This window comes from Thunnus maccoyii, chromosome 2 (assembly GCF_910596095.1).
Source record: "Thunnus maccoyii chromosome 2, fThuMac1.1, whole genome shotgun sequence".
Lineage (NCBI taxonomy): Eukaryota > Metazoa > Chordata > Actinopteri > Scombriformes > Scombridae > Thunnus > Thunnus maccoyii.
Window position 1 is genome coordinate 17,064,470 of NC_056534.1, and position 13,035 is coordinate 17,077,504.

The 13,035-nt window shown below is 37.0% G+C and overlaps 1 protein-coding gene across 2 annotated transcripts; it reads right to left on the reverse strand.

Annotated features, from left to right (window-relative positions):
- Positions 1 to 2,236: 2,236 nt before the first annotated feature.
- Positions 2,237 to 11,623, reverse strand: LOC121911960 (coiled-coil domain-containing protein 149-like). Of its 2 annotated transcripts, XM_042433944.1 has the most exons (13): positions 11,411 to 11,623; positions 9,604 to 9,765; positions 9,441 to 9,479; positions 8,141 to 8,248; positions 7,798 to 7,914; positions 6,582 to 6,754; positions 6,184 to 6,256; positions 5,413 to 5,497; positions 5,156 to 5,303; positions 4,401 to 4,477; positions 3,858 to 3,893; positions 3,609 to 3,674; positions 2,237 to 3,517 (listed from the first exon to the last, which is right to left on the reverse strand). In XM_042433944.1, the coding sequence occupies exons 1-13, from the start codon at positions 11,459 to 11,461 to the stop codon at positions 2,964 to 2,966; spliced, it is 1,689 nt and encodes a 562-aa protein (XP_042289878.1). In that variant the 5' UTR covers positions 11,462 to 11,623; the 3' UTR covers positions 2,237 to 2,963. The 2 variants fall into 2 exon arrangements, with proteins under 2 accessions (XP_042289878.1, XP_042289888.1); XM_042433954.1 differs by lacking the exon at positions 3,858 to 3,893 and having other exon boundaries at positions 11,411 to 11,622.
- Between the last annotated feature and the right edge of the window lie 1,412 nt (positions 11,624 to 13,035).

Sequence of the window (13,035 nt, forward strand, 5' to 3'; positions counted from 1 at the left end):
CCCCCATTTGATAATATTTTGTCCCAGGATCCCCCATCTGATAAGATTTTTGCTTTTAAATGTTTTATTATAGAAAGTGTATGAAACCCATGACCATTATTCTGTCATTATGTTACTTTATGTTACTTACCCATTTTGCTGGGGACACCCACCTGGGGGTCCTCAGACCCCACTTTGAGAAACACTGCTCTGAACATTTAAACAGTAACTAGATTTTGGAAAGAGGAAAAACATGACAATCACAGCTTGTCATAGTCTGTTGAAGCTACTTGCAACCACACCTAGCTGTGATGTAGCGTGGTGTAACGCAACGCCACATCACTGCTGTGCAGAGTCTGGAAAAAGCATGCCATTGCATGTTGTCACTAAACAGCAGGGCAGGTAGGTTAATGAGACTGGCTGCACTTACCCTTTAAACGCCGTGAAAATGTATTTTCTCAATCAGGTTCTTCATGCGAGTGATGAGGTCTCACAAATCAGTATTGAGAGAGAAATATCTGTGTTTGAGTTTTGCTTGGCTTTTCTCATTGAAATAATCAAAAGATCTCTTTTTCTTTTTAATTGTTGCTTATTTAGTCATGAATATTTAATGTTATAGAGAAATACTGAAGAATAGAAACCAAGTTCTCAGGGGCTTTAAACTGAGGCTCATCAAAAGTAGCAGAAACATAAAATGCCTTAAGAATTGGTTTAAAAGTGGTCTGTCACCCTTGGCCAACTTAAAATATTTTATATTATTATTATTTTCTCAAACTAAAACAAATTAAATGTCATAATTATGATATTACATATTATTTGACAATGTTAAATGCCAACGTCAGTATGCTAAACGCATCCATGACACTGACATGCTGATCCTAAGCAGGTGTAATATTAACCACAAACACCAAGTTTTGCATCTTAGCATGCTAACATAATTAGCATTAAACACAAAGGGATCCCCAAGGTGCTTACAATTCATTCTGTGGGGAATATAAATAATACTCAAATTTGGCAATATGGCAATCCATCTCATAGTTTCACTTAAAATCACAAATGTCATGCTGCTGTTGGCGCTAGAGGAAAAGTCAGGTGATCATCAAAGTCAGTAGGATACATCAAATCCTGATGGACATGGTCTATTTTATCTAACATCTTGTACTTAAAACAGTCACAGCAAACCAGTTCATGAAAATGTATTTATTTTGCACAAATAAATCAATTTTATACACATTCAACATAGACAGTTTACACATATGGCTTTATGGAATTTCTACATATCTGGTGAATTAATATTTTTCACCACAAAAACAAGATCAGGACATCAGTGCTGGTAATCTAGATATTGCGGCTTCATTGTGTTACAAACTAAGAAGTTCAGTAGATATATTCTTTAACAGGTGTGCTGAGATCTCTGTGGATGGATTTAAAAAGAAAACACAATTATCTTGAATTAATTAATAGTACAGCAATTGTGTGCAGCTTTTGTTTTCATGATTAATCTGTTAGCAAAAACGGTGGAGGAGTAAATGTCCTCCAATATATCTTATGACAATAATAAGAACTGAAACTGTTTGGTGTGTTTATATTGTTTTAAGAACAAAATAAATTTGCTCAATTAGTTCAAACACTGTTCACAATCGTGTGATGTCTCTTTGTTGATTTAATGATCAATAAGAAATAGTAGGTTTCCTTTAACACCAAGGTGGAAGTGTGGACAGAGGTAGAAAGGTGAAAGAGAAGTTCTGACAAGCAATTTCATTTCTAGGCAACACCAACACGTCTCTGTAGATAGTCAACTGACAGCAGAGCCAAATGAATTCGAGGTTTTAATTGTGCTTTATCCCTCTTAGTTTTTCATCCGTTTTCCATGTGAGACAAAATCTGAATCATAATCGTATCAGCCACATAGCTGAAGACTTTCCATAGCCCTTGTTTGCTACTTTTTATCACCATATATCACAGTTTCTCTTTCTAAACCTTCAATACCTCAACTACACACAACTTGTTTGGAAATGGTCCTCTTCAGTTTCAACATGGCAACATCCCTGTGCACAAAGCCAGGTATATAAAGAAATGGTTATCATAGTTTGACTACAGCTAAGCAATATATCGATATTATATTGATATTGTGATATAAGACTAGATACCGTCTTAGATTTTGGATATCGTAATATTGTGATATGGAATAAGTGTTTTCTTTTCCTGGTTTTAAAGGCTGCCTTACAGTACAGTGATGTAATTTTCTGAACTCTATTATTACATCCAAATTACTGATGATTATTTATTAAAAATCTCATTGTAAATATTTTGTGAAAGCACCAATAGTCAGTCCTACAGTACTGTTGCAATATCGATATCGATATCAAGGTATTTGGTCATAAATATCATGATATTTGATTTTGTCTGTATCACCCAGCCCTAAGTTTGGCTGGATGGTAGCGAGACAGGCCTTCTCGCCCAACATCTGTGCCTGAAACCCTGTGAAAAGCCATTATAGCAGCATATTAATGTCCATGGTTTTGGAATCAGATGTTCAACAATCACATATGGTTGTAATGTTGGTGGTGTCCAGATACTTTTGGCCATGTAGTGAAAATGGTCATTCAAAAAAGTGGGACCAAGTCAAATAATCAGTTAACAATGACCGGTAACACTAAGATGTCTTCAGGTTTGTTATCAACCTTACCAATTTCTCAGGCGTGTATTTATTAAAAAATTGCCAAATAATTGGCACAAAATTTTTAAATACTTTTTTGGGATTCTCAGTAAGAAGCAGACTGTGTGATCATATAATCATGTAGTGATCATTACAATACGATATCACGCCATTTCTCAATCGTAACAGATACATTTTGTGTCTCCTGATATTTCTTAATTATTCATAAAAATAAATAAAGTAGCATTATATTATATCTCAGTTTTTTAGATTTTCTCCTGATGCTCTGCAACGTGTGAGAGGCATCTGGAAGACTTCATATTTCCTAACTAACACAAACATCTGTCCCGTCAGAAAGCTCCGTCTCCTGGTTTGACTGGACGTCCTCCTGCTCCTCAGCAGTGGGAGCGGAAGCAGCGGTGGTGGAAGACATACTACTGATGTTTTCCTCAATTATAACACACTCAGTTTCAACAGTTTCCACTCCCTCAGTGCATGTATCATCCTCTCTTCCTCCCGTGGGGACAGATTTCTCTGAAGCTTGCTCTGAGTGGCTGGTATTTGATGGACAGAGTGTGTTCTCATCGATCACCGTGGGAAGGGAAACGCTCAGACACCCCTCGTCTGTTGACTGGTGACTTGTTAAAGCCGTTAATTCCATTGTGATCGGTGACTGGTTGCTGTCATGACACTCTTCACCGTTTGGCGTTTCTGTTTGAGGCTGGGATGTGGGGTTCTGTTGGTACGTGTCTTCGCTGGACGGTGACTCCTCGTTAAGTTCCTCTTGACAAGCCGACACAGCCGGTGTTTCACTCTCTTGGTTTACAACTCCTGGGGAGCTCTGCTGATCAACAGGTATACTTTCAAACCCCTCTTTACCTGTAAGAAGATTCAACAAACGTAAACAGAGCAGCATACAAAACAATAGATAACGCACTTTGACAGGAGTAGAGCCAAACTGAATATTCACCTTCCTGTGCATCAGAACCTGGTGAGTCAGCCTGCTGAGAGCTCAGAATGATGGTGTCTTTTCCTCCTATTATGACAAAATGTTAGTAAAAGTAAGCAGTTTATAAAAGTGGTAAAAGTTCAGTTACTGTATCTCTATGCCATTACTTAATACTGTTGGATTGGACAGAGAGGAATAAATGTAATGTGGGGAGATATTAGAAGTAGAAAATGATGAAGTTCAAAGTTTGAAAGCAGAAGAGAAACATACTTCCATATATTCCCAAAGACACATTATAAGTCAGGCCTCCAGGTAGCAAGAAGCAAAAGGACAGAAGAAAAGATAAGAGGGGTAAATTATTGTCAGCGGTATGTTGAATAAAGGTTACAATGATTACACTTAATAATACATTTTATTTATAGAGTGCTTTTCAAAATACTCAAAATCGCTTTACACAACAAGTTAAAAGGATCCTAAACTACAAAAACACACTAAAAGCATTTCTAAAAAGGTGAGTTTTATTTTCATTGATTAATCTACCGATCATTTTTTCAATTAATTGTTTCAGTCTGAGGTAACTTCTTCAAATGTCTTATATTTTCCAAACCCAAAGATATTCAAATTACAATGATATAAAACAGAGAAAAGCAGCAAATCCTCACATCTGAGAAGCTGGAACCAACACATTTTTGGCATTTTTGCTTGAAAAATGACTGAAATGATTAATCGATTCTCAAAATGCTAATTAATTTTCTTTCAATCAATCACTAATCAACTGATCATTGCCACTCTAATTAAGATAGTTATATCCACCTGGCAGGCTCCATAATCCAGACATTTCTAGTGTTTTTAGTTTCTTCTCCAGTTCTCCTACTCGATTTCCAAGAATCCTAAAGACAAAAGACACATGTTTTGTAAACAATGTAAAATAATTCATAGGTTCTGCCCAGCATTAATGTCATTTATCTGTACAAATCTTAATTTTGCTCTTAGATCAGTGTAATTCAAGTTAGACCATTTCACAAAAACAAAGACTTGCTTATTTTAAGCCTAAAAACTTAGCTACCTGCCCCCAGTCTGACTCCGTGGTAACAACCAGACACCAAATGACAGAAATAGAGCAAAACATGGCTTATAATTTGTGGTTATAACAATGTTGTGGAGAAAGTCGTGAGAGGGGAAAGAGTTTTTACAGACTGCAGTAACCTGTTGGAAATCATGAGTCATTTCTGTTTTTTTTACCAAGGAAATTATCCTTACTGTAGGAGTGAAGCCACAGCATCAAAGCTCTACCACCGGTCTGCACTGCAGATTTTATGTTATTGGAAGCTTTTAACTTCATACACTCTTCACTGAATTTTCACAGTAAAAAGTCTTTGAAACTTTTGAATTTTTCCTGAAAGCAAACATTTTCTGCTGGAGTGAATGGAGCTGGGGGAGGTGTGTGTGTCTTAATTTACCCAGCACTCATGGATAATTAGTCCTAGCGTAGATGTCTATCTGAAGTCTGACTATTAGTTTGATCTAACCCACAGTGTTAAGACAGTGTTAAGGATGAGATTCAGTACTTGTTGATTTGGCGTTGGTGCTGAATCACCATGTTCTTCTCATGGATGGTTTCCAGCAGAGCAGTGGCCAGAGACTTGAGGTCTGAGATGGACTGAGGAGTCACTGGCAAGCTGCAGCCATTTTCTTCAGACAATAACAGTTCCTTCACTGCACACACATATCACCATATCTTCAATGTAATGGTTTACAAAAACACACATGCCTTTTCTTCACCATCATCATCATATGAGGGTTTTAAAAATATGATCTCTCTAACCTTGTTTAGCAGAGAGCACGCCGGTGAGTGCACTGCTGTTGGGTTTCCCACTGATCTTGGAGTTCTTCCTGCACTCCAGTGCACTCTGAAATCAGTTAAAAGCATTAGTAATGGGTCTCTGTTTCAGAGGGAACAAGAAACTGTTGTCTTTTTTAATAAATACATATCCTTTAACATGGATCTGGGATCTTTAATTGGCCCTGATTTCATGGTGCTGAGAAAATAAACTATCAAAAAATAATTTTATCGAAGAAACAGACATTAAAAAGAGGCACCTGCTACAGCTATGGAACCAGTGTAATAATTTACTGGCTACTGACATGAAAGGAGATTTTGTGCCAGTAGTCCACAGGCTGTGGGTCCGGACTGGTTTTCCGCGCTGATAGTAGTTTTTTCCATTGGTACATACATTGTTTCCAGAATTTATTGCCGGACCTCTTTTAGACCACTAATTGTGCAATTTTTACCATCACATCAGGCATTTAAACGTTAAAACGGGATATTTTTACTGCATTTTACTGTTTTAACCCAAACCATGATCTTACCCTAACCAAATGGTTTTTGTGCCTAAACCTAACCATTTCAACCCAAACCATGGGAAGGACTGGAATATCACCTGCAAGCAAAAACGTCCCTCCATTGTGAAACAATCTGAATTTGATCACGTGATCTTGCGCAATCAATACCAATACACATGTGTAATAAAAATAGACGGACTATTGATATGGAGGAATCGGTACCAATGGGCACTTCTTTAAAAAATGTAGTTACCTTGTACTTCAACAGATTTGTTTTCAGCAAGTTGACCTCTTCTTGAAGTTGACTGAGCCGTTCATGCAAATACCTAAAAAAACATTTTTGATCAAAAGCCCTGATTCAGAAATCATCAATCTGTTTACATGGAAAAGAAGCCTTCAACTTATGACTAAGTCAAATCCAAAAGTCATTATGTTACAATCTCTAATTTTACAGCTAAGTACACATGAATACATTAAAATTATAACAAGACATTCTGTCATTGAACTAGTAAAGTAGGATAACAGTGTTTCAAACAGAATGCTAAACTTAGAGATTCTTCCTTTAACTTTGGAAATTTCTGATATTCTGATATTTCTAACAGTGAGGCACAGAAGCACCAATAAAAATCATTTTAATAAACACAAACAAACCTGTTCTCCATGCAGAGTGCATCTATGTCTAAAATCCGAATCTCATCATTCCCCACAATGTGGTTCATTTCCATGTTGAGACGATGAGCCTTCTGCTGAAACACGTCCCGCTCCGCTCGCACGTCCTGAAGCTCGTCTGTGAGAGATTTCACACTGTGCTCCAGCACCTCGTTCTACAGCAGCACAAATCACACAAAGTAAATATATGAACTGTGACTGTGTTTTGGTTGTTAACAGGAATAATATTTAATCTGTTCATACTTCTCTATAATTTTGACTATTTTAAGAAAACAGCGGTTCCAGACACACTATGTGCAGCCTGTTTTATTCCTTTATGCAGAAAACATATATCTTCAGGCCATATTTGACATATTTTTCTATTATTAAGACATCTTATGCTGAATTATCATGGCCACAAATCTGTCATAAATACATGACATGGCGCTCTTGTGTGTCTGAAATTAAAATAAGAGAAGACAGAGTTAATATCACTGCTTGTCTTGCTAATCAAAAAATACATTTTAATTGTCGTCTTTTAACTACATTAACATTAACATTGTTACTATATTTCTGCTTAGAAATGCTAATTAGGGCCACTTAATGTAAAGTGTTACCATACCACAGATATGTTAAAGTTGTGTTGCCAATCAGCTGTAACAATGGGAGGTTTAATTAATTAAAGTTCAGCTCATGACATGCAACAGTTATCATTTAGGAAAGAATAAAATGGATCTCTCATGTCTCAAACACTAACATAAAGATGCAGAGTACATGTGTTTGTCATAGTAGCTGTAATGATGTCACATCTTGTACATGTAGTCAAGTTTCCAGTATGAATATGCATTCATACAATATTTTTGTACTGGTTGCGTGATATCCAGTACCTCAAATAACCGCCTGTATGAGGCACATGTTATCTTGTATTGGGAGGAAGTGGAAGCTCTTACTGTAAAGACACAGGATGTGTTGTTGTTGTGCATGAAGCGTGTTGTGAAAATGGCCATCCCCAATAAAGAAGTTGTCACGTAACTTGAAAAAATTGTCTTCTTGTCGAGTAACAGTCTGAGTGCTCCTAATCTGATTTTTAGTTAACAAGATCTAAAACGTCATACTGTTGTCCACTGACTACGAGCCATTAACTGGATGTCACCTGAACAGCCTGAATTATTGCATTTAAAGACAAAAGACAGAAACCTGAACAGCGGCCAGTCCTCACCTGTTCTCTGGCTCTTTCTAACTGTTTGACCAGATCCTCTCGCTCGTGTGCTGGAAAGTGTCGAGCACCAACCTCCTCGTCTCCCAGCCTCTGTTTGGTGATGGTCATTCGTAGGAGCTGTGGAAACACAGATCCGCCAGTAGTAAGGTAACTTTTTGGATAATTTCTGTTTGTATGTGTTAAATATATTGTTTTGATCCTGGTTTATTTAATGTTATAATCTATGATTTATAACTGGCAAACATTTGATGTGCTGGAGATATATTCAAGATGTAAAAGACATAAAGTGAAATAAACATACATCATAACCATATTTGATATTAAAGGAAGAATGACCTGGTACCTTGTTATCGCCCTGAGCTTCCACCAGTCGTTGTTTCAGCTCCTTCACCTCTTCAGAAAGTTGGTTACTTTTTTCTCTGGAGTCTGTCAGTAGCTGAGCTAAATTCACCTGAATAAGACATGAACTTGATGAGCCAGATCACATTGATTTAAGTCACTTTAGGGCTGTAAAGAACAACAAGGGTTTTATATAACAAGAACATCAGCATACTAACATGCTCACAATTATGCTAACATCATGATATTCAGCAGTTACAATATTGACCATGTTCACCATTTTAGATTAGCGTTTTAGCATGCTAACATTTGCTAATTAGCACTAAACACAAAGGACAGCTAAGGCTGATGGGAATGTCATTAGTTCAGCAGGTATTTGGTCATAAACCAAAGTATTTGGCACGGATGATGGCGCAAGAGGAAAAGACAGAGGATCACCAAGTTATTATAATTCACCCTGAGGGGGGCGTGAATATCCGTAGAAAATTTTTAGGCAATCCATCTAATAGTTATTGAAACAATTCTCCCAAAAACAAAAACACAAATGCCAGCTTCATGGTGGTGATGTGTGTTGTTGAGATATTTCTGTCTGGACCAAAGTGGTGGACTGACTGACACTGCATGACAACAAATTCCCCATCTTTTAACCTAAAATCATAAATGGGGCTGCAGTCGTGAGGAGCGTCCCATCAGCCCTGGTGAATTGTTACTGTTTGCCTAAATGAAACACAGAGTTGTTACAGACACTGGCAGGAACTGTCTACTGTCCACAACAAACAACAAACAGTACCACCCAGACACAGCTGGACTCACTGGCATAAGTATGCTGAGTGAGTCTTGTTTCATGATTTCTGGGTATTAAAGTCGAGATGAAAAGAAAAATGCTTTTTAAACCCTCTCAGATCACATCCCCGGTCATATTTTGCACCTATTTAATAATACATGCCAAAAACAATACAAAAAAACAATGTCTTTTTATTCTTATATCAAAATCCAATCATGTGTTCTTCCTGTAAAACAAAATATGACGTGTGCTTACGTGGGCTTAAACCAACTAATTTCAACCAATAATATCATGAAATCCACACATCAATCAATCTTCAAGTTTTAGTGGCACAGAGCTGAGATTCATTATGTAACGCCCTCTTTTCAAGGTTCAAATCAAATTCCTCCCAACATTATGTCCCACGGGTCAAACCCGTTTCACTTGGAAATACGTCAAGATACGGAAGTAAAATACACTCAAAATGTCATTTCATCTGGACTTTAAAGTAAAAGAACATCAGCAAGTGAAAGTCACTTACTTGATTTCGTTTCTCTGGAGGCAGAGACAGATCTCCATCCTATTGATTATTGAATAAAAACAAAGGAAATCACCATTAAACACAATATCTACAATATTCTCCATTTTGATGTTTATGTTGTATTTTCAGATCTGTAGACGTTCAGCACACACAGAGGTCTTACAATGAGCTCCCTGTACTTCTTCTTGAGTCCTTGGTGCCGCTCGCGAAGCTGGTTGGCCATCAGTTTGTACTGATCTCTCTCCTGCTGGCAGGTGTCCAGCTCTTTAGACAGAATCAGAAGAGCTTCTTTCTTGCTCTCCAACTTCCGCTTACAAATCAGGAACTGCACGTAGTAAAAAAAAAAAAAAAAATGTTTTGAATGATTGATAAAAGAAGATTATGAATATGAAAATATGAAAAACAAAAAATATCACAATAAGCAGATGAGACCTCTTCTGATGTTAATATATGACATCTGTTAAGGTAGGAAAATCTACCCATCTATCACCACCTTTAAATCCCGGCTGAAGACCCACCTTCAATTGCCTTTGAGTCCCCTTAATTTTAGTATCATGATATAGCTAATTGTTTTAATTTTGTCTGTTACACTTACTTACTTACTATTTATTTTTGTTTTGTTTAAATTATGTAACTATTCGATTGTCCAAATTAAAGTCTCCAAAGAAGCTGTGATTAAAAAAAGAAAATTAGTTTTTGTCGTATATATGAAAGTCTTGGTCTCAGGTAAGGCACAACACATTTCATTAATTTAAACATTAGCTTCATACATGACTATCATGCTTTACTGTACACATCAGAAGATATCTTTATTAATATTGTGATAGTGATTTCAAACATACTGCCCAGCCTTACATGATATTATGGGAGCTGCAACGAATGATTATTTTCATCATCATTTAAAGGTGCAGTGTGCAGAATTTAGTGGCATCTAGCAGAACGGACTTGGCAGAAATGGAATATAATATTCATAAGTACGTTATAATTAGTGTATAATCACCTGAAAATAATAATCGTGTTTTCGTTACCTTAGAATGAGCCCTTTATATGTACATAGGGAGCAAGTCCTCTTCCACGGAGCCTGCCATGTTACACCGCCATGTTTCTACAGTACCCCAGAACAGACAAACCAAATACTGACAGTTTTGTGGCCACCATAGGTTCTCCTACATGCTTGGACTGGGAGGGTGAAGTGTATTCATTTGGTTGCAATCTGCAACCTCACCACTAGATGCCACTAAATCTTACACACTGGTGCTTTAATCTGTTGATTATTTTCTTGATTAATCAATTAGTTATTTGGTCCATAAAATGTAAGAAAATGTTGAAAAATGTCAATTAGTGTTTCCAAGAGCCAAAGGTGACGTTCTCAAATATTTTGTTTTTGTCCTCAACCCAAAGATATTAAGTTTACTGTCAAATATTCACATTTGAGAAGCTGGACTCAGAGAACTTCGACATTTTTTCTTAAAATAAAACAATAAATCAATCAAAATAGTTGCTGATTAATTTAAGAGCTGGCAACCAAATGATTAATCGACTAATTATTGCAGCTCTACATATTATACTGGATCTGTGTAATACATGAATATGGGGGTGATCATAGACCTTGAAGTGTCATCTACAGTTATTGATTGTGACTGATTATCTGTAATAACCTGTGAAAACTAAAACACCTGCAGTGTGCAGCTTGCTGTTTTACATGTCAGTAACTTTGTAAGATAATGGGCTCTGCAGGTACAAGGAAAAGGACAGAAAAAAATCCACTTCCTCATCTACTCTACAAGCCCTGCAGGCTCTGAGACAACGCAGCTGATTTAATCCTGTTTACTCTCTTTAATCTGAACTGTCCGTGAGTCAAAACAGGAGGCGACAAACTGAATTCACAGACACATTTTACTGTTGAGATTATAGTGCAGTAGTTACTCCAACATCAGTGCAGGTTGGTGGGCATTTCAAAGCTCTCTCACCTCGCTGATCATCCCTTGCCAGTCACTCTCGCTCCTCCTGCTCGGATCCATCTCTCTCTGAGCTGCAGACAAAAGCTACTGACGCCGGCTGAGGTTCAAACAAGCATCACCGAGCTGTGTTGGTCCTGTTGGACACATTCAGAGACATTTTGCATCATCAAGACGGATTAGATGATCCAGGAACGCGAACTACATCATTTCCGTTCGTCAGACGTCAGAGTAGCGTCACGACGCGTTTGCAGACCCTCGTAAAACTGGGAACAGAGTTTAAGTTCATGATATGAACATAAATTTTGTTTTAGAAATACTACAGCTGATGGCTCAGCTGTAAATACTTTTGACAATAGACTATTCTTCTTAGACATAAATGTTATTAAGGAGAAATGCCTACATAAATATATAAGGAATATACATGGATCAGGATTCTACTTGTTCCTGGCCACCCTTTTAGGAACAACTGAACTGGCATGAAATATGGTTGACTGATGATAAATATTGTGCTAATAACAATTTAAAAGAGATAGTTTTTTTTTTTTTATTATTATTTTTTTTTTTTTAGGATTTTTTAATATCCATAGATAGTGAACGGTCGCAACAAAACGAAAAAAAAAAGAAAAAATCAGAGAGCCATCAGGACTGTGATCATCGAAAATGTCTTGAAAACCTGTTTTAACTCAAATATCTGTACTGTGTGTGCGGCTGCTCTTTTTTTTCTGTTTTCTTGTTTATCTTTCATGGTTTTGTAGGACTTTGTACAAACCAAATAACGTTGGAAAAATGGAAATCTCCTGATATAATACTGAGCTGCCAGAGGTGCTTTATGCTTAAAAGTTTATACCGTAAAAATTAGCTCAGCCGCATTTTTATGCATGATGTAATTTAGCGTGGATCCTTAAAAACATACTGCGCAAAGGATGTGAAGGTTGGTGCATTAAGAATGACTGCATAGACTTAACACAGTGATGAAAAATGTCACATCAAAAGGAGCCACATACTGACACATTTGGTAATTTCATTCATTGTGTTGATTTTGGACAGGGTTTACAATTATCATGTTTGTGCATGAGATACTGTGACCAGATTGATCAGTACATAGGCTACTATTAATAGTAATGGACAGGAGGCATCTGTACTTGGCAGCAGAGTGTTGTGCAAAATAGCTCCAGAAATTCTGCGGAGCAGGTGAGGAGAAATTTGTGTCTACCCCAAGAGGCTTTTTCCATTAGAATCAAATCCTGTCCCCAATCAACACTGAATGACAGTAGTAACAAATGATAATGTCATCTGACTGATTAAATACATCCTCAAATAGGCCATGTGATTTTGAACATTAGCATCTTCCTTGAGAGACTAAATAACAAATAAATGTACTTAAACAAATTGTAATAATAGGCCAGTAAAACACTTTTTAATTCCACCGTTCTTGTTCTCTAAAATAAACCAAGTGATGACATCATTTGTCCTCTGCTGCAACTGCAACAAAATGCTGTCTCAGACACCAGATGCTGTCAGCACTATCAGTTTCAAACATGCTGTCTGAAGTACTTTGCCTTTGCTATACGGCCATATTTCACTGTTTGTACCTCTGCCACAAATAGAGCACTGAGTGAAAAACAAATTAAGAC

Bases quoted from the DNA above. Each gene is read 5' to 3' on its own strand.
- LOC121911960 (XM_042433944.1), bottom strand. From the start codon at position 11,461: ATGGATCCGAGCAGGAGGAGCGAGAGTGACTGGCAAGGGATGATCAGC. The intron at 6,257-6,581 runs GTTTGTTTGTGT...ATGTTTTTTTAG, and splicing joins GCACTCTGCATGGAGAACAG to GTATTTGCATGAACGGCTCA. The intron at 5,498-6,183 runs GTAACTACATTT...AACTGATTTCAG, and splicing joins CAAATCTGTTGAAGTACAAG to AGTGCACTGGAGTGCAGGAA.